Below are 20,017 nucleotides of genomic sequence, written 5' to 3'. Positions count from 1 at the left end.
GGGCAGATTGATCTAAGGAATCTAGATCGATCTCTGATTGCCAAAAGGGCTTTAACTGACCCTCTTTGTTCATCGCGTCGATCTGATCGACTGATTGATCTGATCAAAGTGATGGCTGTGATGATCATGATCACTGCAGCCTAGTGACATGCACTTCTCTCACTTTAATAGAGAAAATTAGGGTTCAGAAATTTATTTTTTAGAGAATTTTCTTTTTATGGTTTAACTCAGATGGAAAGATATAAGTGGAGTGAAAATCAAAGTTCTCCAATTGGCCCCAGTTTTTTATTGCTCATGGGAATACAAGCTGTGATCTACAAGAGGCTCATGGGAAAATGAGGCTATATAACTTTATTGTAAAGATTGTTTAATTCAGGAGCAACCATAGAAAATGGGTAAGTACATATGGGAGTGAGATGCCAATGGACGAATATTTTCTTTTAAATTGGGTTTAATGGTTTTAAATGAGCTTCAAAAGCAAATTCTGGGGTATATTCTGTAAATTGCGGATATTAATTTGTAGGTGCGTTACGAAACGCATACAAACGTACGCTACCGGCGGAACTGTGCACGTGGCAGCATACGATTCGCCATGTGAGGAAAGAAGAGGCGTGCGTTCGGGATCGCATTTAAATAGCGTGCGGAAGAGAGAGAGAGAGATAGCCGTTAGAGGGGCAAATTCAAAAGATCCGTTGCTCGCTCTAGTCTGTTACGGTCTTCGTCCTTGTTCTACAGATCTCGCCCAAATCGCCGAGAATCGATCGAGAGAAGCAGAGCACGATTTGAGGAAGAAACTTCGTCTGCGGTAAATCTCTTCGGCTATCTTCATCGTTCTCTTTCCATGGATTACATTCGAGATTTCTCGGATTTGGACTAGGCTTTCCTTATTTTGCGCTAGAGATTTCGTTGCTGAAATTAGGGGCAAAGATTTAGCAAGTAAGACAATCGATGCGCACAATGTCTGCAGAATGTCTGCAGAATGTCTGCAAAATGTCTGAAATTAGGTTGTTTTGTGTTTCTGCTTTCCTTTCTTTGAAGAAATTTCACCGTTGCAGCGCGATTTGCTCCGGAATGATGATCTCAGCGGCCACGCCGACTACTCCGATGTCCTGTTCTAAAAGCGATAAGAAGCCGCCATCGTCCACTCCGCGGGGGACGAGGACGAAGGAAGAGAAGATCTTCGTGACTGTGAGGGTGAGGCCTCTGAGCAACAAAGAACAAGCTCTCAAGGATCACGTCGCGTGGGAATGCGTGTATGATAACACCGTCGTGTTCAAATCCTCGAACCAAGATCGCTCCAACTCCACATCTTCTCACACATTCGGTAATTGTTCATCTTTGAACTCTTTTCTGACCTCCTTGGACTGATCAAATGTTGTGCTCTTTTAGACAGAGTCTTCGGCCCGGCCTGTCCGACCGAAATTGTTTATGAAGAAGGCGCCAAGGATGTTGCTCTATCAGCGTTAACCGGAATTAATGGTAGTTACATGGTTTGAAAATTTTCTTTTTGCTGTGTTGAATTTCTTTGACGGATGTCTCTTCTTCTCAATTGTTTGAAAATTTGATGGTTTCAAAATTTTCTTTTTGCTGTGTTGAATTTCTTTGATGGACGTCTCTACTTTTCAATTCTTTGTTAAATTTGGCGGTTTGAAAATTTTTTTTTGCTGTGTTGAATTTCTTAGTCGGATGTCTCTACTTCTCAATTCTTTGAAAATTGGGGCGGTTTGAAAATTTTCTTTTTGCTGTGTTGAATTTCTTTGATCGATGTCTCTGCTTCTCAATTCTTTGAAAATTGGGCGGTTAGAAAATTTTCTATTTGCTGTGTTGAATTTCTTTGATGGACGTCTCTACTTTTCAATTTTTTGAAAATTGGGCGGTTTGAAAATTTTCTTTTTGCTGTGTTGAATTTCCTTGACGGATGTCTCTTGTTCTCAACTGTAGCTACGATATTTGCGTATGGGCAAACCAGCAGTGGGAAGACGTATACTATGAGAGGAATCACTGAGAATGCGGTGAATGATATCTACAGCCATATACAAAATGTACGAAAAATCTTGGTTTTAAGCTGTACCTTTTGAATTTAAGCGTTTAGATTCGGCTTGATATCGTTCGATTTCCGGTGTGCAGACTCCAGAGAGAGAATTTGTAATCAAATTATCCGCACTTGAAATCTATAACGAGGTGGTCAAAGACTTGTTGAATCCTGAATCCGGGCCTCTTCGGTTGCTGGATGATCCGGAGGTATTCTATCTCTCTTTCTCTCTACTCTCGCTTCAAATTATTTGTTCTCACACTAAACCCATGAATTATTCTCAGCAAGGGACTGTGGTAGAAAAATTAGAAGAAGAGACGGCAAGGGACAGCCAGCATCTTCGACAGCTGATTGCTGTGTGCGAAGGTAAATCTTAATTAATTTAAGAGCGCTTACTCTTTCAAAATCGTCTCTCTACTTATTTATTAATATTACTTAAACTTAATTTATTCATTTTCTTTTATTTTTTCCTACAGCCCAGAGGCAAGTAGGAGAAACGGCCCTAAACGATACCAGCTCTCGGTCCCATCAAATCATAAGGCTGGTGAGCTTCGTAGGACGGGATTGAATTATTTCTCTATCTATTGCTGAAATTCTTTCTCAAGTAACCATCCATACCCCATTTCAGAGTATAGAAAGCACGCTACGAGAAAACTACGGCTGTCTCAAATCCTACATAGCCACACTGGTAAAAGACATTTCCCATTTATCTAAGAATATAACTCCAAGAACTGCATGAAAATTAATCCGAATTTCATCTATTCATTCCCCACAGAACTTCGTTGATCTTGCCGGAAGCGAGAGGGCATCTCAAACCAACGCCGACGGCGCCAGGCTCAAAGAAGGGTGCCACATCAATCGCAGTCTCTTGACTCTCACCACCGTCATCAGAAAACTCAGGTTAGCCAAACTATTAAACCTAAAAAACTAGATAATCTAAAACTTTTGAAAAACAACATCATGCTTAAAGATGAAAAGTAATACCTTTGCTATCAACAATAGCTTTTAGCATAGTTGGTAAGCGCTTAAATCCAACAACAGCTTCGCAGTCTCTTGACTCTCACCACCGTCATCAGAAAACTCAGGTTAGCCAAACTATTAAACCTAAAAAACTAGATAATCTAAAACTTTTGAAGAAAGACATCCTACTTAAAGATGAAAAGCAGTGCCCTTGCTATCAGCTATAACTTTTAACAAAGTTGGCAAGCGCTTGAATCCAACAAAAAATGAAAAAAACTTGATCTTTTGATCTTTGTTCCTCAGTGCTGGGAAGAGAGGCGGCCATATTCCTTACAGGGATTCGAAGCTGACCCGGATCTTGCAAACTTCTCTTGGAGGCAACGCTCGTACTGCCATTATCTGTACAATGAGCCCGGCTTTTACCCATGTCGAGCAGTCCCGCAACACCCTCTACTTCGCCGCCCGCGCCAAAGAAGTCACCAACAACGCACAAGTCAATATGGTACGTCATCCAGCAACTTCATCCGTTGACGTTGACGAATCGATAAACCAAACCAACAACGACGTGCCCATGATAGAAATTTTCGTCAACGTCATTGTCAACTAGAATTTAACCAATGGTGACTGGCAATTGACATTGATGATGGGTGTAATAGGTTTGCCATCATTCATCAACATCATCATCATCCCCCTTGATGGGTTGACGTGTGGTTGACGTTTTTTGGTCCATGACAGCGTCACCGTTGACGTGAACAGAGTCCTAGAAGTTAGTGATGTGGATGACGTTGACGTTGATGTTCTATATTGAGACGTTGTCGATGTGATTATGATGAAATCAAAGAAGTCCAAGGGCGTCAATGTCAACATAAATTGAAAACTAGAGCAGTTGATGTTGACATTGACGTGAGGTTGATGATCACTGTAATTGTTCGTCCTGTTCGGTTTTCCAAACAGAACTAAAACGATTTGAACAGAACATCTCACAGACCCGTGTGCGGTTCTTTTGTTCGATTTGTGCAAATTTTGTTTGTTTTTGAAAATAAAAACAAACAGAACAAAGAACAAGGCCCTGTGTGGTTCTTTTGTGCGAATTTTTTATTCGTTTTAAAAAATGTTCATTTTTGCCAAAGACGTCGATGATCCACATCAACCATCAACGTCGTCGCCAACCATCCGATCAAAGGACAGATACTATCCATTTCATCCCAATCCGTCATCAGTTATCCATCCACTCTAAACGTAGATAGATGACAGTAGAGACTGACAACTAATTCTCCGTCAACATCATCGTCAAACTTACCACTAGAGAATGATAAAAAAATGCTACCATAATCAATATTTTATATGCTTTTAAGCTTTCTAACTGACAAAAGCGAAGATGAGAATGGAGAATGGAGAATTGACAAATCTTCTTCGTTCCAGCTGGTGTCGGACAAGCAACTGGTGAAGCACCTGCAGAAGGAGGTGGCAAGGCTGGAAGCGGAGCTGAGAACTCCCGAGCCCACTAAAACAACAGACGCCATGCTCAGAGAGAAGGAGCTCCAGATCAAGAAGATGGAGACAGAGATGGAGGAACTAAAGCGACAAAGAGACCTCGCTCAATCCCAGCTCCAAGCCCTTCACCGCACTCTGGACTTAAACAACAATCCCAAAACGCCCACCGCCAGATGCCTCTCCTTCTCCATCCCGACCCGAAACCCAACAAGACAGTCAGCCACAGACCCGATAACCCTGGTCAGCGAGATCCGAAAGCTGGAGCATCTCCAGTTGCAGCTCGGAGAAGAGGCGACGAGGGCTTTGGAAGTTTTGCAGAAGAAAGCGGGCAGTGAAGAAGCCGCCTTGGCCATCGCCAAGCTCGAATCCGAGATCAAGACGATGAGGGCCGCAGGCCGGCCGTCGGATGATGATGCCCAGAAGATCTCGGCCGTCGGATCGAAGGCCAATCTCAAGGAGGAGATCACCCGGCTTCACTCCCAGGAGAGCGCCATAGCCACTCTGGAGGAGAAGCTGGAGAACGTGCAGAGGTCTCTGGACAAGATGCTGGAGTCCATCCCAGAGATGGAGTCGAGGAAGAGGACGAAGAAGAAGGGGAAAAAGACCATCTTGCCCCTGCCCTTGTCGGGAAGCAGCTCGGCGAATGTGCAGAGCTTGCTGCTGTCTCCTTGCTCGCCTATGGCGGAGGACGAGACGGAGAACAGGACGCCGGATGACGGGACGCCGCCCGGGCGTCAACGGCGTACTAGCTCTGTAAACATGAGGAAGATGCAGAGACTGTTCCAGAACGCTGCCGAGGAGAACATACGCAGCATCAAGGCCTACGTCACCGAGCTCAAGGAGCGCGTCGCCAAGCTTCAGTACCAGAAGCAGCTCCTCGTCTGTCAGGTTTGTCACTCAAAACTTCTGCTTGCCTTTTTTTTTTTTTTGAAGCAAATTTATTTACTCTCTGGAACAAAAACCCTCGAAGAAAAACACAAAAAACCCATAAACCCCTCGAACTCTGTACCCATGGTAGTGTTGACGGATGCTGTATCACCAATATCCAACATTGGTTACCACAGTAGCAGGTTTGTCAGTCAAAACTTCTACTTGCCTTTTTTTTTCTTTTTTTTTGTAACAACTTTACATACTCTCTAGCACAAAAAACCCTTGGAAGAAAAACACAAAAAACCCATAAACCCCACGAACTCTGTACCCATGGTAGTTGTTGACGGATGCTGTACTGGATATCAGAAATGATAAATCTGATATCCATCTTCACCAATATCCAACATTGGTTACCACAGTACCAGGTTTGTCAATCAAAACTTCTACTTTAAATACTTGCCTTTTTTTCGTTTTTTTTAAACAACTTTATATACTCTCTAGCACAAAAAACCATTGGAAGAAAAACACAAAAAACCCATAAACCCCACGAACTCTGCACCCACGGTAGTGTTGACCTTGCCCGATGTGATGAATCTGATATCCATCTTCACCGATATCCGGCATTGGTTGCCACAGTACCTGTATCTCATATCCCTATCTGATATCTTATTTCCCAGGATCGTGTGGATAACTGATAGCCGTTCTATATCCGAGCCCAATATGCTATACTGGATATGGAAATGGGTAATCTGATATCTGTCTTTACTGGATGATATTGGTTGCTACAGTATAATCATCTCAGGGTTGGATTCCATATCCATATCAGCCGTGTGAAGCCAACTTGATTTCATCCTATATTAGATATCTGATGGGTCAACACACGCATGGTTTAGATTTAGAGGCCCGTCAACGTCATTAACCTTCATTAAAGACAGGCAAGGTTAATGAGGATGACGTTGACGGGTCAACACCAACTTTACGCACATTAACCTCTGGCTAAAATGGTCAACCACGTCATCGTCACCGTCTAGTTGAAGATGATATTGATGAATTTGTCTGAAACAATAAATGGGTCAGCTTAACGATGACGATGAAACTTTCACTCATCACAAATGACAGAGGACAGTAAAACATAAGCCCTCTTAACCATAACAAACAATAAAATCATCAAGTCCTTGGAAATGTAAAAACTTAAAATCTTGTTAGGTGCTGGAGCTGGAAGCGAACGAAGGGGAATATGAGCAGAGTGGGGTGGAAATGGTCTGCTCGCCAGAGGCGTGGAGCTCCGTCTTCAAGGAACAGAGGCGCCAGATCCTTCGGCTGTGGGACGTTTGCCACGTGTCGATCGTCCATCGAACCCAGTTCTATCAACTCTTCAGGGGCGACCCGGATGATCAAATCTACATGGAAGTGGAGCTCCGGCGGCTGACATGGCTCCGGCATCATTTCCTAGAGGCCTGCAACAGAAGCCCTGCCCCCACCGGAGACGAGCCCCAAAATCTTGCATCTCTGGCTTCCAGGTAAATCTCCCAGTAAGCTTGATTTTTTCTGGTGTTGATAATGCTGTTTAATTTGGCTTTTTTTCCTTTTAAATGATGTTCAAGTACTCGTCCATATTAGTTAGTGATTTGTTTTTTCGTGTCAGCAGTTTAAGTTACTGGTGAAATAACTTTTGTTGTTTTATTATCACATCTTATAAATGTTTTCTTATCCTTTTTATGCCTTGATTACAATATATTTAGATTTTTTGAGCGGTGATTCTTGAGTGCTTCTTCTTTCGATGATGTTGGATAATCATTGATGATGCTGCTTGATTTGCGGTGTTTTTAAAATGAAGTACGAGTGCCTGTTGGTATAAGGAAGTGGATTTTCTTTTCGTTTTTAATGGCATACCCAGTTAAGAAATCACTTTATCGTATCATTACGAATCTTTTGAATTTTGAGTTTTGATTTCCATTCCATGCTTAATTTTAAAATGAAGTTAGATGTTATTTAGGGCTCTCAAGTGATTTCTGGAAGCACGTGACTTTTTATATTAATGAAATTAATTCACAAATAGCATTTAATATTGCGACTTTCTGAAAGCTGAAGCTCCATCATTTGCATTCAGTTCATTTTTTTTCATGCATTCTGCATTTTTTTCTTGAGTTTTCTTCAGCTGAATTGAAGAACCAACGCCCACAGTTTTTATGGTTGTTACTATTTCAAAATAGAGAACTGAATCAGCGTCCTGCATTAATCCTCAAATAGTAGATGATCATAAGGATTAGTTTCATATCTTGTACAGAAACTTTTTTATATTTTTTCTTGAATTTTGGTGGAGCCAAATTGTTCGTCTCAAAAAAAATAAAGAACTGAATTACAGTTCTGCATGGGACTCAAGATGTCATCTCTCAACTAAATTTTTTTATGCTTTTTCTTGAATTTGGGTGGAGCCAAATTGTTTGTCTCAAAAAAAATAAAGAACTGAATTACAGCTCTGCATGGGACTCAAGATGTCATCTCTCAAGTAAATTTTGTTATATTTTTTCTTGAATTTGGGTGGAGCCAAATTGTTTGTCTCAAAAAAATAAAGAACTGAATTACAGTTCTGCATGAGACTCAAGATGCCATCTCTCAAGTAAATTTGTTGTTGATGATTGATTATGATGATGATAATGATGATGATAATGATGATGGTTGCAGTGCGAGGGCGCTGCGGCAGGAGAGGGAGCTCTTGGCAAAGAGGATGATCACAAGGATGACGGCGGAGGAGAGGGCGGGGATGTACCAGAGATGGGCGGTGGCAATGGACAGCAAGCAGAGGAGAATGCAGGTGGCCAACAAACTGTGGACAGACCCTGCCGACGCAGAGAACGTCGAGGAGAGTGCCCACCTCGTAGCCCGTCTGGTGGGTCTTGGCGAGGGAGGCGAGCCCGTGCCAAAGGAAATGTTTGAGCTCAACTTGGCCCTCCCCGAGGCGAGGCGGCCTTGGCTTCTCATCTGGAATCCCATCCAGAACCTCCTCAGGGCTTAATCACTTCCTAATCTTCTGGTATGAGGCACTCCCTTGGTCCTCCTCTTCATTCTTTAATTTAAGTTTTTTTTTTAAGCTGGCAGAATAATTTTGTCTGTAAAAAGGTTGTCACATGAGTTGAATCTGAGAGTTCCTCTTATCCTATTTGCTCTGAGAAATCCACTCTTGGGTCCTAAAAGCTAGCATTAGGGCCAAGATTGGACACAATTCATCAGCAGTTTCTTCAGATAAACTCAGTTCCAAGAACTGATCTGTGTCCACTTGAGAGTGAAAGAGATAGTTGTTGTGGCCTAGATTGGCCTGGGTTATCAAAATTATTTGATCATTGAAATATTTCCTATTAATGAAACTCTCCAGCAAAAAAGTCCTGTTTATTCATGGAATCAAATATCTTTTTTTGAAAGATGATGGGTGAAATGTTTAATCAAACATCCTTTATAAATTGGTGAATTTTTTGATGATCACCATCTTCCAGTAGTAAGCGCCCATCCATTATTTCTGAATAAAATTCTCATATAATTCTCGAAAAGTAATTAAAGAAAATCATCGAAAGATGCAAAGGGTGGTCGGATTTCATTTAAATGATTTCTTCTGTAATATCTCTGAGTAAGTAACAGAAACTAGTAACCTGTGATAAATTGGTAAATGTGGCTAGGTTTTCAAATAGTAATAAGTCTCTTACCAATAAAGATTGTACTGTTCCTCATCAAACTCCATTCTTTCTTTTTCCCATGATTTTGTTGCCTTTCACCATGGCTTTTGTTTTTGCACTTCAACACTTCGACGCCTTTTGAGTTTAGCATTGAACTTCTGTAGGTTTGGTCCCATTTGCATCACAAAAGGATCGGTTGGAAGGTGCACTACTAGGGCAGAGACATGAAATCCTTGCAAAACATAGGCAAATTTGGTAACATTGATCAACTCGATGCATCTTCATTATGCCCAACATTTTGATCAAGTTGTCTAGTAACTCTACTAAACGTACAAAGTTCTATTGTGTGTACCTGAACAAGTTTACGGATGAGTCCTCATCTAATGAGGCCATGGCGCTTATGGTTCTAGAATTTCTTCAGGACTAATTTGCTCATAGAAGATACATGTCTTCCAAGAAGACAATCCTTGTGGCCACAAACACCTTTTGTTCTTTGAGATGGTATAAGTAGTATACATAATTTCTCATTTTGGATATCCATAAAATACCTCATAGTCCTCAACTCTAGCTTATCTGAATCATGCCTCCTGTTATGAAATCGAATCCCCACATTTTAACATACCCAAAGTCGAGTTTTCTTCCTTCTTCCACAAATCTTATGGATTCGAAGTCACAGATTTTCTAGGAAAAAGTTTAGTAGGTATACAAGTACAATGACTGCATATTTCCAAAGCACACAAGTAAACTTAAATAGCTCATCATGAATCACACTATGTCCAACAGGGTGAAATTCTGCCTCTTTGACGAACCATTCATTAGAGGCGTACGTGGACAGGTGTACTAAGTTAGGACAATGTTTATCCTACAGGACCTATCTGAATTACACAACTATTATTATTTTCTATGCATGCATGCATGCATCCATACATGCATGCATGCATCCATACATGCATGAATGCATGCATAGATGCATAGATGCATGCATGAATGCATGCATAGATGCATACATGAATGCATGTATGGATGCATGTATGTATGGATGCAAATGGATTTTTTAAAAGCTTAGTAATGATCGTAGTTATGTGAATTTTCCTTTTTAAAGGCTCTATTTACTGCAAAAGCTATGTGTGGCCTCGTTATGTAAGGAACTGAGAGATAATATAAATTTTCTAGATAAAGTATGATGAATTGAATCCTTTGTAGAGGATGATAAGAGGGATAAGGCACATGGAGTGGATGATGGATTACTATATTCCATATTTTACCAATTTAATATTCTAGAGATGTATTGGCATTGATATAAATATACCATTACTAACTCTTGATAAATTAAATTCCTCAAAAATTATGGGTGTATCCGAGGTTTTTATTTGCACATGCATAATGTAATAGCTAAGTGCCACGGGAGTGTTAATTTCTGATGTGTGCAGGAACTGATTAGTATATCATTCACACATATCAAAATAAAGATGTAACAGATAAATGAGGATTCAATAAATAGAGAGGTGTAAGTTTTTGATCCTATAAAACAAGTAGTATGAAGACATGTGGTTAATTTTGTAAACCATGCTCTTGGTGATAGCTTGAGGCCATAAATGGATTTCTTTAGTGATTAGGATATTTTGGGTTTTTGAACGTAGCTGGTTGTTCCATACATATAGTTTCATGAAGTTCATCATGTAACAATGCATTTGAATCATCCAATTGATGATTTTTCTAGTTATTTCTGACAGAAATTGACAACAATAATCTGATTGTGGTGTGCTTAAAGCCTTTTGAAACCAGTCCGACTTTATACTTATCAATCTCTCCCTCGTTTTATATTTTAATCTCTAAACCTACGTGCACCCAATAGTAAGAAGTTTTGAATTTCTAGGAATCAGATCCCACATTTTTATGCATTAAGACATGGATTTATGATGTCATAACATGCATATAGTCATTAATTTTTTGATGCAGTATTGACTGTAGTAGGTTTGTCTGTATTATCTACATAGGCTGTTAAGCAGGGTGGAAGGCAGTTCTTGATAACGGTGTATGCCAGTTGTTTTGGTTTTGGCCACCTTCAGGTAGTAGGATCATGGGAGATTGTTAGATTCACACATTCACATAGGTTAATGTCTTGAGAATTACAGTTTTTAATGCATCTCGGGGTTCTGGAGAATGATCTAGTGTTATGAACTCATCTGGATGGTTGGAATCAAACTCAAAAGTATTTTGTGATATGTTTGATATAGGGACTTGCTCTTATGATGAACCTCAATTAGGAAATACTGAGGAAACGTCTGATGCAGTTAGGGCTATGTTCACATTCTCTTCAGCTTCTGTTGACTGAGATATTAATTTAACAATGGCTACTGGTGCTGAATTAAACATTTAATTAGTAGTCCAACTCATTGTATCATTATGGAATGATCCCAATAGTCCCTTGTCTTCACATGTTTCAGTAATAGATAAAAAAGGAAAAAGAGTTTCGAAAGAAAATTACATGAAATGAAATAAAAAAATTACCTGGAATTGTATCCCAAGAATACACAGTTTTCTTATCTTGCCTCAAGTTTATGCTTTGCATATTACCCTTTATATAGGTAGCACAGAAAAACGAAAGTTTTGGGACATATAATAACCTGGGTTATTCTTAAAAAGGACTTCATAAGATGTTTTATTGTTCAATATTGGGGTTGTTAATCTGTTTATGAGATGAACTGCAGTTACAATTTCTTCATCCAAAATCTTATTGTCATTTTGGATTGATGAAGTAGCACATGTGTAGTTTCAACTAGATGCCTGTGTTTTCTTTCGGCAGTCCCATTTATTCAGGAGTGTGTGGACAAGATAATGAAAAAATGCCATGAGTTTTAGATAGGTGTGGCAGGATTGATACTCTCCACCCCAGTTATACTGTAGATAATTGATTTTGGAGGAGAACTGATTTCAACTTGTTTCTAAAAAACTATAAACATGTGCAAGATATCACTCTTTCTCTTAACAGTATAAAGACATAACTATTTTACAACGGCATATACAAAAATAACATAATAGGAATAACATGAATGTGAAAAAATTGGCGAGGACAGCCACAAATCTAAGCAGTGATGAGAAATGTGTTGGATAGCAGAGAATGGTAGTTTATAAGATTTTAAAAATATTTCATGAATCACTGATAAAATGTTTTGAATATATGTAGTGGGAAGACCAAACTTCTGGATACTGTTTCGCAGAGTTTGAAGTTGAGGGTGACATTCTTCAGAATCCACATTCCCACAATTTATGCTGATTTTGGTGGATGTGGATCTAGTTAGTAGAGGCCATCTCTATTTGTCCTTGAAGGAGAATTTTATTATGTATGTTTCTTGGTCCTTCAGGAGACGATACGAAATATGATGTTCAAAATATAAATCACTGCCAAATATTAGTTTATGAATAGATAAATTATTCTTAGTGATTTGAGGGACATGTAAAATGGTTTTAAAAGAAAGAGTTGTATCACGGAATAATTTTGGTTGACATGATATCCAAAACATTCAAACCTGCTCCATCGTTGATGTTCTACAGAGTAGGCCTAAGGTGTGTTGATGGATCTGCTTTGTAACTTGGATTGTGGACTGTGAGTACTTCTAGAGAATCTGGGCAGATCATGTCATTCTTTTGACCATGGGTTTGAGAGTAATACCTCAGGTAGTAGTCCCTTCTTGGATTAAAATTCTGAGTTTTTAAGAAAACTCTTACCACAGATAGTAGGCCATGAGAGGGAATCCGTTTCTATTTTCCCTTTGATGATGCATCAAATATGCATCATGGGCTTTTAAAATTTTTAACTGTTTGCTCAAACCTCGTATGGCCAGTGTTGGCATTCATGCAAGTTACAAGTTGAGAATATGTTGACATCATATTTATCTGCTTGAGGGGACTTGTAACTTGTTCCTCTGCTCATGTCATGGAATGGCCTCTGTAAAGTCATAATTCGTGACTAATTTCTGCTAGCAAGGGTGCTTTCCAGCTTTTACCTGCTTCTCTTGAAGATTTCACTTTTGTGGCGCAAGCAATGTTTGACTTGGTGACGTTTATGGAGGAAACAAATAACTTTCTTAACACAGAATTTTCTACCATATTTCCCTGTGGATCTACAATAGAAATTGGAGTGGTTTTCCTACTATAAACTTTGATAGATCAAACCCATTAAGGAGCAGTAGGATGATTCTTTTCCACGATTGATAATTCTTTGAATTTATATTCATTGAAACCATTGTTCTTGGTGGAATTACCACTGGAACTTCCCCATAGTAGTTGTGTGCTCTTCACACATAGGATGGCACATAGGATGGCTCAGATACCATGAAAAGATCCAGAGAGATGAGAACAAGAACAAGAACAAGAACAAGAACAAGAACAAGAACAAGAACAAGAACAAGAACAAGAACAAGAACAAGAACAAGAACAAGAACAAGAACAAGAACAAGAACAAGAACAAGAACAAGAACAAGAACAAGAACAAGAACAAGAACAAGAACAAGAACAAGAACAAGAACAAGAACAAGAACAAGAACAAGAACAAGAACAAGAACAAGAACAAGAACAAGAACAAGAACAAGAACAAGAGAGAGACGATGCCAGCAAGATAGTGGGTCAACATTCATTTATCCAGAAATCAGATGTTTATATTGGTTCGGATTTAAAATATAACATAGTAGTAAATAATAGAAATTACTATGTTTTAATCTTAGCGTTATAACTGATTATAATGGCTAGATCAAGATGAATCATAGCTGCCTAAATGTTTCCAACCTACGGTTCAATCCTGTCCCTATATCTTTTATCCTATCTATGATTAAACTTAAATTTATTCCTTGCCGCAAATTCACTTAACGAGTATTGGTCAGCACAACTGATGCGTGTCAGCACGAAGAGCTGGTGACTCAATCTTCCTCGATATTTCCTGTGGTTGTTACCAGTCAATGAGGCAAAGAAAAGGAAAACGAAAACAAATTCTTTATTGAATTGGGGGAATACTACCAAACATCATGAACTCACGTTTTTGTCAGCCCAGCAGCACGAACTTTCAGTCTTGTTCAAAAAATAGCACGGGACAATAAGAAGACGCCAAGTGGCGTCTTCTTATTTTTTTTGTCAGTGATGGTCAACTGCTGACGTGGTAGCCACCGTGGCAGCCAGGTGGACTCCACGGTGGCATCCACGTCAGCAGCCGCCGCCGACGCCGCCCGTCTCAGTTCGCCGACGCCCCCCGTCTCCAGCCGCCGACGCCGCCCGTCTCCGGCCGTCGACGCGGCCCGTCTCCGGCGCCGCTGGCGCCGCCCGTCTCCGTCCGCCGGCGCCGCCCGTCTCCGGCCGCCGCCGGCTCGCCCGTCTCCCGCCGCCGCCGACACCGCCCGTCTCCGGCTGGAGAAGAAGGAGAAGGAGAAGCAGAAGAAGAAGAAGAAGAAGAAGAAGAAGAAGAAGAAGAAGACGGGCGTCGTCGGCGGACGGAGACGGGCGGCGGCCGGAGACGGGCCGTGTCAACGGCTGGAGACGGGCGGCGGCCGGAGACGGGCTGCATCTCCGGCCGGAGACGGGCGGCGTCGGTGAACGGAGACGGGTGGCGTCGGCGGCGGCTGCTGACGTGGATGCCACCGTGGAGTCCACCTGGCTGCCACGGTGGCTACCACGTCAGCAGTTGACCATCGCTGAGAGAGAAAATAAGAAGACGCCACTTGGCGTCTTCTTATTGGCCCGTGCTATTTTTTGAACAAGACTGAAAGTTTGGTAGTATTCCCCCTATCGAATTTGATGGTTCGCTTACGGCTTATGGGTCACATTTTCTCTCTCTTTTTTGAATTCTTCCTGTGGGCGTTACGAGTCTACAAGGCAAACGAAAAGAAGACTAAATAGAATCTTCTCTCTTACATTTATGCTTTAACTTGACCCTATTCAACCGATTAAGCTATTGTCGACTTTTGTTTGTGCTCTGTTTCACTGTTCGTCCTTAATTCTCGGGCGCTTTTACGAATCTAAAAACGCGCTTCAGTTTCTTTCTCTTCCTCTTCTTAACCCCTTCATGGCGTTACAACTCCTTGACCCTTCCAAAACTATGGACGCGCGTTTCTCTCTCTCTATCTCTCGCTCTATCTCTCTCTCTCTATATATATTTATCTCTCTCTCTCGCGCTCTCTGTATACGACCCATCGTCATCCTCTGTGAGCGAAGGAAAACGGTCGGCGGAGCACATTACTGCAGCGGAAATACAGAGAGAGAGACGTATACAAGCTTAGGAGCAGATAATTCGTCTGATTCATCTCTCTCCCTCTCCCTTCAGACTCTTGGATCCTCCCGATGAAGACCCATCTGAAGGAGTCACTCCCTCTCTCCATCTCTTTCTTCCCCTTTCTCTCTCGCTTCCCCCTCCTCTTCCTCGCCCTCTTCGCAGGCTTCCTCGCCGGCACTTCTCTCACCTCCCTCTCTTCCCCCGTCCACCTCTCCGTCTTTTCCACTCCTTCCCTACAGACAACGCCGAGCTCGAACTCATCTATGGCAATATTGGGTCTTAATGATCTTATTCAGCCGAAGTGGGTTTTGCACAACATGACGGACGCGGAGCTTCTTTGGAGGGCGTCAATGGCGCCGCTCGCCACTGGCGAGCCCTTCCGGCGTGTGCCCAAAGTGGCGTTTTTGTTCCTTGTCAGAGGGGCTGTGCCTTTGGCGCCTCTATGGGATAAGTTCTTCGCCGGCCATGAAGGGTTTTTCTCTATTTACGTTCACGGCGATCCCTTTTACAACGACACGACGCCGCCTTCGTCTGCATTCTTCGGCCGTCGCGTCCCCAGCAAGGTCAGTTCATCTCTCTCTCCTCGTTCCTCTTCATCCATGCATCTCCGCCGGAAGAGAGAGAGATACTTCGGTTAAAACGATATTCTTTGTGCGATAGTTCAGGGGCTATCCGCATTGCGACGTTAAGTTGAAGTTGTAATACCTGCACTTCGTCTTATTTGTAGCCCATGGAGAAGAGAGAGAGATTGATAGCTGATTCTCGCACCGATGGAAATAGTTCTTGACAGCCAGACTGCGACAAAGATACATCTTGATAGATGGATGAAGATATATATATCTTGAAAGATATAGATAGATGGAGAGAAGGGATGATAGGTAGTTGTGGGTCAAGTTGAAACTGTAAGCCTATAATACCTGCACTCTGAAAAGAGATAGATAGATGGAGAGAAGGGATGATAGATAGTTGTGGGTCAAGTTGAAGCTGTAAGCCTATAATACCTGCTCTCTGAAAGGAGACAGATAGATAGGTTCGTAGATAGGCAGATAGATAGATAGAGACATAGAGAGATAGAGAGATAGAGAGATAGAGAGAGAGGAAGACGAGAGATAGAGAGAGATGCAGAGAGAGTTAGAGCGAGAGGTAGACAGAGATAGAGAGAGCTGAAGACAGAGAGATAGAGAGAGACGCAGAGAGAGTTAGATAGAGCGAGAGGTAGACAGAGATAGAGAGAGCGGAAGACAGAGAGATAGAGAGAGACGCAGAGAGAGATAGAGCGAGAGGTAGACAGAGATAGAGAGAGCGGAAGACAGAGAGATAGAGAGAGATGCAGAGAGAGTTAGAGCGAGAGGTAGAGAGAGGTAGAGAGAGAGGAAGACAGAGTGAGAGAGATAAATATCTATATACTTATGCGAGAGAGAGACAGAGAGAGAGTGGAAGACGCCGAGAGAGATAGAAATATCTATATACATGTGGGAGAGAGAGATAGAGAGAGTGGAAGACAATGAGAGAGATAGAAATATCTATATACATACGGTAGAGAGAAAATGGAAGACACAGAGAGAGATACATAGAGAGAGTGATAGATAAAAATATGTACACTCACATACACGCACACACACAAATATAGAGAAAGAGAATGAAGATTGCTAGCTGACAATGATCTTTATGCATGAAGGTCGTGAAATGGGGAAAACTGAGCATGGTAGAGGCGGAGCGGAGGCTATTAGGCAACGCTTTGCTAGACATGAACAACGAGCGGTTCGTGCTGCTCTCAGAAGCCTGCATCCCCCTATACAGCTTCCCAGAAATCTACTCCTACCTTATCAACTCCTCCTCGTCATTCGTCCAGTCCATAGACGAGCCAGGCCCGGCCGGGCGCGGTCGCTACAGCCGCCGAATGGCGCCCACGGTGCGGGCCAGCCAGTGGCGCAAGGGCTCGCAGTGGTTCGAGCTCGACCGGTTTCTCGCTCTACGCGTGGTCTCCGACGTTGTCTTCTTCCCCGTCTTCTCTAAATTCTGCCGTGCCGCATGCTACGCTGACGAGCACTATCTCCCGACCATGGTCACGTCGCGGTGGCCGGCTCGCAATGCGAATAGAAGCCTTACGTGGGTCGATTGGTCCGCCGGAGGTCCCCATCCGGCTCGGTTCTGGCGGCCGGCCGTGACCGAGGCGCTGCTCAGGAGGATGCGCACCGGTTCGACGTGCGAGTACAACGGCAGGAGTAGTAAGATGTGTTTTCTGTTTGCAAGGAAGTTTCTGCCCGGGGCTTTGCCTCGCCTGCTTCGCTTTGCTCCCAAGACGCTTGGTTTTGGGTAGAGGGAGATAGAGAGGGAAGGGGAGAAGGGGAATTGCTGCAATTTTTGGTTGTGGGGAAAGTTTATTTCACCTAAGGGTGGAGATTGTTTGCATTGTTCTGTAGATTCACGCAGGACACATAATAAAATTCTTAATTTGATGATAATAAGACACGCTCTCTTAACTTCTTTATCTGTCTGTCTGTCTCTCTCTCTCTTTCAGAATGTCCATCTGTTTCGTTATCTCTCTCTCTCTCTATCATTCAGTTTGTCCCATTCTCTCCATTCTCTCTCTCTCTCTCTCTCTCTCTCTCTCTTCTCTCTATGAAGATGTGAATTTGTTTCTTCTCGCTGTCTCTTCCTCTCCTTCTCTCTATGTCAATCTCTCTCTCATTTGGGCCATCGCTGAGGTTCTATTCCCTTCGCAATGTCCTTCGTTTCCTCCGCATTCATCTTACACCCTCATTATTGCCGTTCTCAACATCTTACACCCTCTCCTTGTCGCTGTCTCTCTCTAATTTGCCCGTTATATCTAATTTTCTCTCTCGAATTCTCTTACTTTAATACATCGGGAGACACCGCATCAAGCGCAGAAACAGTCGCAAACGCGGATAGAAAGCCACAAAACGTCTAAAACGTGGAGCCCAAACGACAAAATAGAACAGTTCAACCTTTACGCTGATTTCTTTCTTCATTCCTACAAAGACGGAAAAAAACGATAGTTAAGCCGAAATCTCCCTCTCGAAAACAAAAACAAAAAACAAAGTTATCTCGACACAACCTGCGCAAGATCGTCGATAAAATAACAAGTAATAAAAACTCCCGAGCAGAATCACCTTGTTTTTTCGATCTGTTCCAGGATTTGTCTCAGCCGGTCCGTCTTCTTCGCGAGATCGTTCCGTTTCTGCTCGATGTCGAGTAGCTTGTTCTCCACACGCGACCGCCATGGATGCCCAGCGTCGGGCACATCGTCCATTAGCTGATAGCCCATGGAGTCCGCGTACTCCACCATCTTCTTGTACTCAGAGAGCTTGGCTTCCGCAGAGATGAACACCGGAACGACCTCGCCGGTGGCTTTCACGTAACGGGTCAATTCAGCGAGGCTGCTCACGGTAAGCTTGGTGGGCGCGCCGACGTGTATTTCCTTCTTCACTGATCTGTTCTTCATTTTTCAATCTTTCTGCAACCAGAGTGCTTCTTTTAGAGCTATCTGGGCAATCAGAGAGCTTCTCTTTCAGTATTTTGCGCCACCAGTGAGCTTCTTTTTGAGTGTTTTGGCTTTCAGAGGATTTAACCGCAGAGCAGAAGGGCGATGGTGGTTGGTTCATGGAGGCGGTGTGAAGGGTTTTGAGAAGAGCTTGTGAGGTTCAGAAATGGGGATATACCTCGTGAGCCAAAAACAGAGAAGGGATGAACTTGAAGATCCTATTAATCTTCAGGCCTTCTTCAGTTTATGATCTGGGTGGGTATTATGACTGGGAAATATGATTTCCAAATTGGGGATTTACGTCTTTGGGAATTTAAAATCATCTTAGGGTTATCAAATAAAATCGGCTTCACAGGTTTTTCGTTTATCACAGCTAGGGAAGGACACGGTCTGACCGAACCGGACCGTCGGTCAGCCTTTTTAGGGCTGACTGAACCTTCCGGTCCGGTTCGCACATCGAAGACCTTTACTCTCTCTCTCACCTGCTCCCTCTCCCTCTGTTCTCTCTCCCGTTCTCTCTCCCTCTCGCTCTTTCGTCCTCTCTCCCTCTCTCCTGCTCGTTCTCTCTCTCTCTCCCGCTCGTTCTCTCTTTGCCTGAGCGTTCTCTCTCCCTCTATCTCTCTCTCTCTCTCGTTCTCTCGTTGTCTCTCCCGCTTGTTCTCTCTCACTCTCTCCCGTTCGTTCTCTCTCCCTCTCTTTCTCTCTCTCTCTGTGTTCCGGTCTCACTCTCACTCTCGTTCGCTCTCCCTCCTTCCTGATAGCAGAGTTGAAAAACTCGGCAGCAGTCAGCACTGAGATTGCCGTCCACGGCCCGTCGACAGTCATCGACATGCCAGCGATATAGGTTTAAATAAGATTAGATAGTAAGAAACTGGAACTATATAAATTCCAGCGTTAGCTAGGATTAAACATAGACAGGAAACATAGACAGGGATTTTAGCTAGGATTCAATATAGGAAAAATCTAGCGTTAGGATTAAACATAGACAGGTCAATCTAGCGGCTAGGATCAAATCTAGATAGACACATCTAGCGGCTAGGATCAAATTAAACATAGCCGTTATATTAAGTTATAACGGCTAGGTTAGTTAAGGAAACTCACTATAATTAGCTACTATTATCATATAAATATAATTACAGACTGTATTGATTTACAAGGGGATAATACAATCTAACTTCCACCTCTCGTGTCCCTCTCTCTTTCTCTTTGTCCTTCTTCTTCTTTCTGTT

General features: G+C 42.4%; 3 protein-coding genes and 1 long non-coding RNA gene across 6 annotated transcripts; 2 read left to right on the top strand and 2 right to left on the bottom strand.

Annotated features, from left to right (window-relative positions):
- Positions 1-676: 676 nt before the first annotated feature.
- HIK (ATP binding microtubule motor family protein) lies at positions 677-9,434 on the top strand. 2 transcript variants are annotated; one of them, XM_078589758.1, is made up of 14 exons: positions 677-805; positions 1,056-1,324; positions 1,390-1,479; positions 1,942-2,042; positions 2,128-2,241; positions 2,317-2,398; positions 2,509-2,576; positions 2,661-2,720; positions 2,808-2,932; positions 3,296-3,494; positions 4,415-5,374; positions 6,563-6,876; positions 8,042-8,390; positions 9,189-9,434. In XM_078589758.1, exons 2-13 carry the CDS (start codon positions 1,072-1,074, stop codon positions 8,370-8,372), a joined length of 2,697 nt encoding a protein of 898 aa, XP_078445884.1. In that variant the 5' UTR covers positions 677-805; positions 1,056-1,071; the 3' UTR covers positions 8,373-8,390; positions 9,189-9,434. The 2 variants fall into 2 exon arrangements, with proteins under 2 accessions (XP_078445884.1, XP_078445883.1); XM_078589757.1 differs by lacking the exon at positions 9,189-9,434 and having other exon boundaries at positions 8,042-8,516.
- Positions 2,719-4,581, bottom strand: LOC144714945 (uncharacterized). Of its 2 annotated transcripts, none has more exons than XR_013584494.1 (4): positions 4,445-4,581; positions 3,327-3,442; positions 3,017-3,084; positions 2,719-2,904 (listed from the first exon to the last, which is right to left on the bottom strand). It is a non-coding gene; the product is annotated as an uncharacterized LOC144714945 (long non-coding RNA). The 2 variants fall into 2 exon arrangements; XR_013584493.1 differs by having other exon boundaries at positions 4,361-4,472.
- Positions 9,435-15,240: 5,806 nt separating the features above from the next.
- On the top strand, positions 15,241-17,603 carry LOC144715060 (glycosyltransferase BC10-like). Its single transcript, XM_078589915.1, has 2 exons — positions 15,241-15,846; positions 16,962-17,603. The coding sequence occupies exons 1-2, from the start codon at positions 15,352-15,354 to the stop codon at positions 17,601-17,603; spliced, it is 1,137 nt and encodes a 378-aa protein (XP_078446041.1). The 5' UTR covers positions 15,241-15,351.
- Positions 17,604-18,143: 540 nt separating this feature from the next.
- LOC144715213 (uncharacterized) lies at positions 18,144-18,964 on the bottom strand. Its single transcript, XM_078590137.1, has 2 exons — positions 18,418-18,964; positions 18,144-18,278 (listed from the first exon to the last, which is right to left on the bottom strand). Exons 1-2 carry the CDS (start codon positions 18,747-18,749, stop codon positions 18,248-18,250), a joined length of 363 nt encoding a protein of 120 aa, XP_078446263.1. The 5' UTR covers positions 18,750-18,964; the 3' UTR covers positions 18,144-18,247.
- Positions 18,965-20,017: the final 1,053 nt, after the last annotated feature.

This window comes from Wolffia australiana, chromosome 18, assembly GCF_029677425.1.
Source record: "Wolffia australiana isolate 7733 chromosome 18, ASM2967742v1".
Lineage (NCBI taxonomy): Eukaryota > Viridiplantae > Streptophyta > Magnoliopsida > Alismatales > Araceae > Wolffia > Wolffia australiana.
This window is presented reverse-complemented; position numbering and strand designations above follow the sequence as displayed.

Bases quoted from the DNA above. Each gene is read 5' to 3' on its own strand.
- HIK (XM_078589758.1), top strand. From the start codon at position 1,072: ATGATGATCTCAGCGGCCACGCCGACTACTCCGATGTCCTGTTCTAAA. The intron at 2,043-2,127 runs GTACGAAAAATC...TCCGGTGTGCAG, and splicing joins TCTACAGCCATATACAAAAT to ACTCCAGAGAGAGAATTTGT. The intron at 2,242-2,316 runs GTATTCTATCTC...AATTATTCTCAG, and splicing joins GGTTGCTGGATGATCCGGAG to CAAGGGACTGTGGTAGAAAA.
- LOC144715060 (XM_078589915.1), top strand. From the start codon at position 15,352: ATGAAGACCCATCTGAAGGAGTCACTCCCTCTCTCCATCTCTTTCTTC. The intron at 15,847-16,961 runs GTCAGTTCATCT...TTATGCATGAAG, and splicing joins GCCGTCGCGTCCCCAGCAAG to GTCGTGAAATGGGGAAAACT.
- LOC144715213 (XM_078590137.1), bottom strand. From the start codon at position 18,749: ATGAAGAACAGATCAGTGAAGAAGGAAATACACGTCGGCGCGCCCACC. The intron at 18,279-18,417 runs GTGATTCTGCTC...CCGTCTTTGTAG, and splicing joins GAACAGATCGAAAAAACAAG to GAATGAAGAAAGAAATCAGC.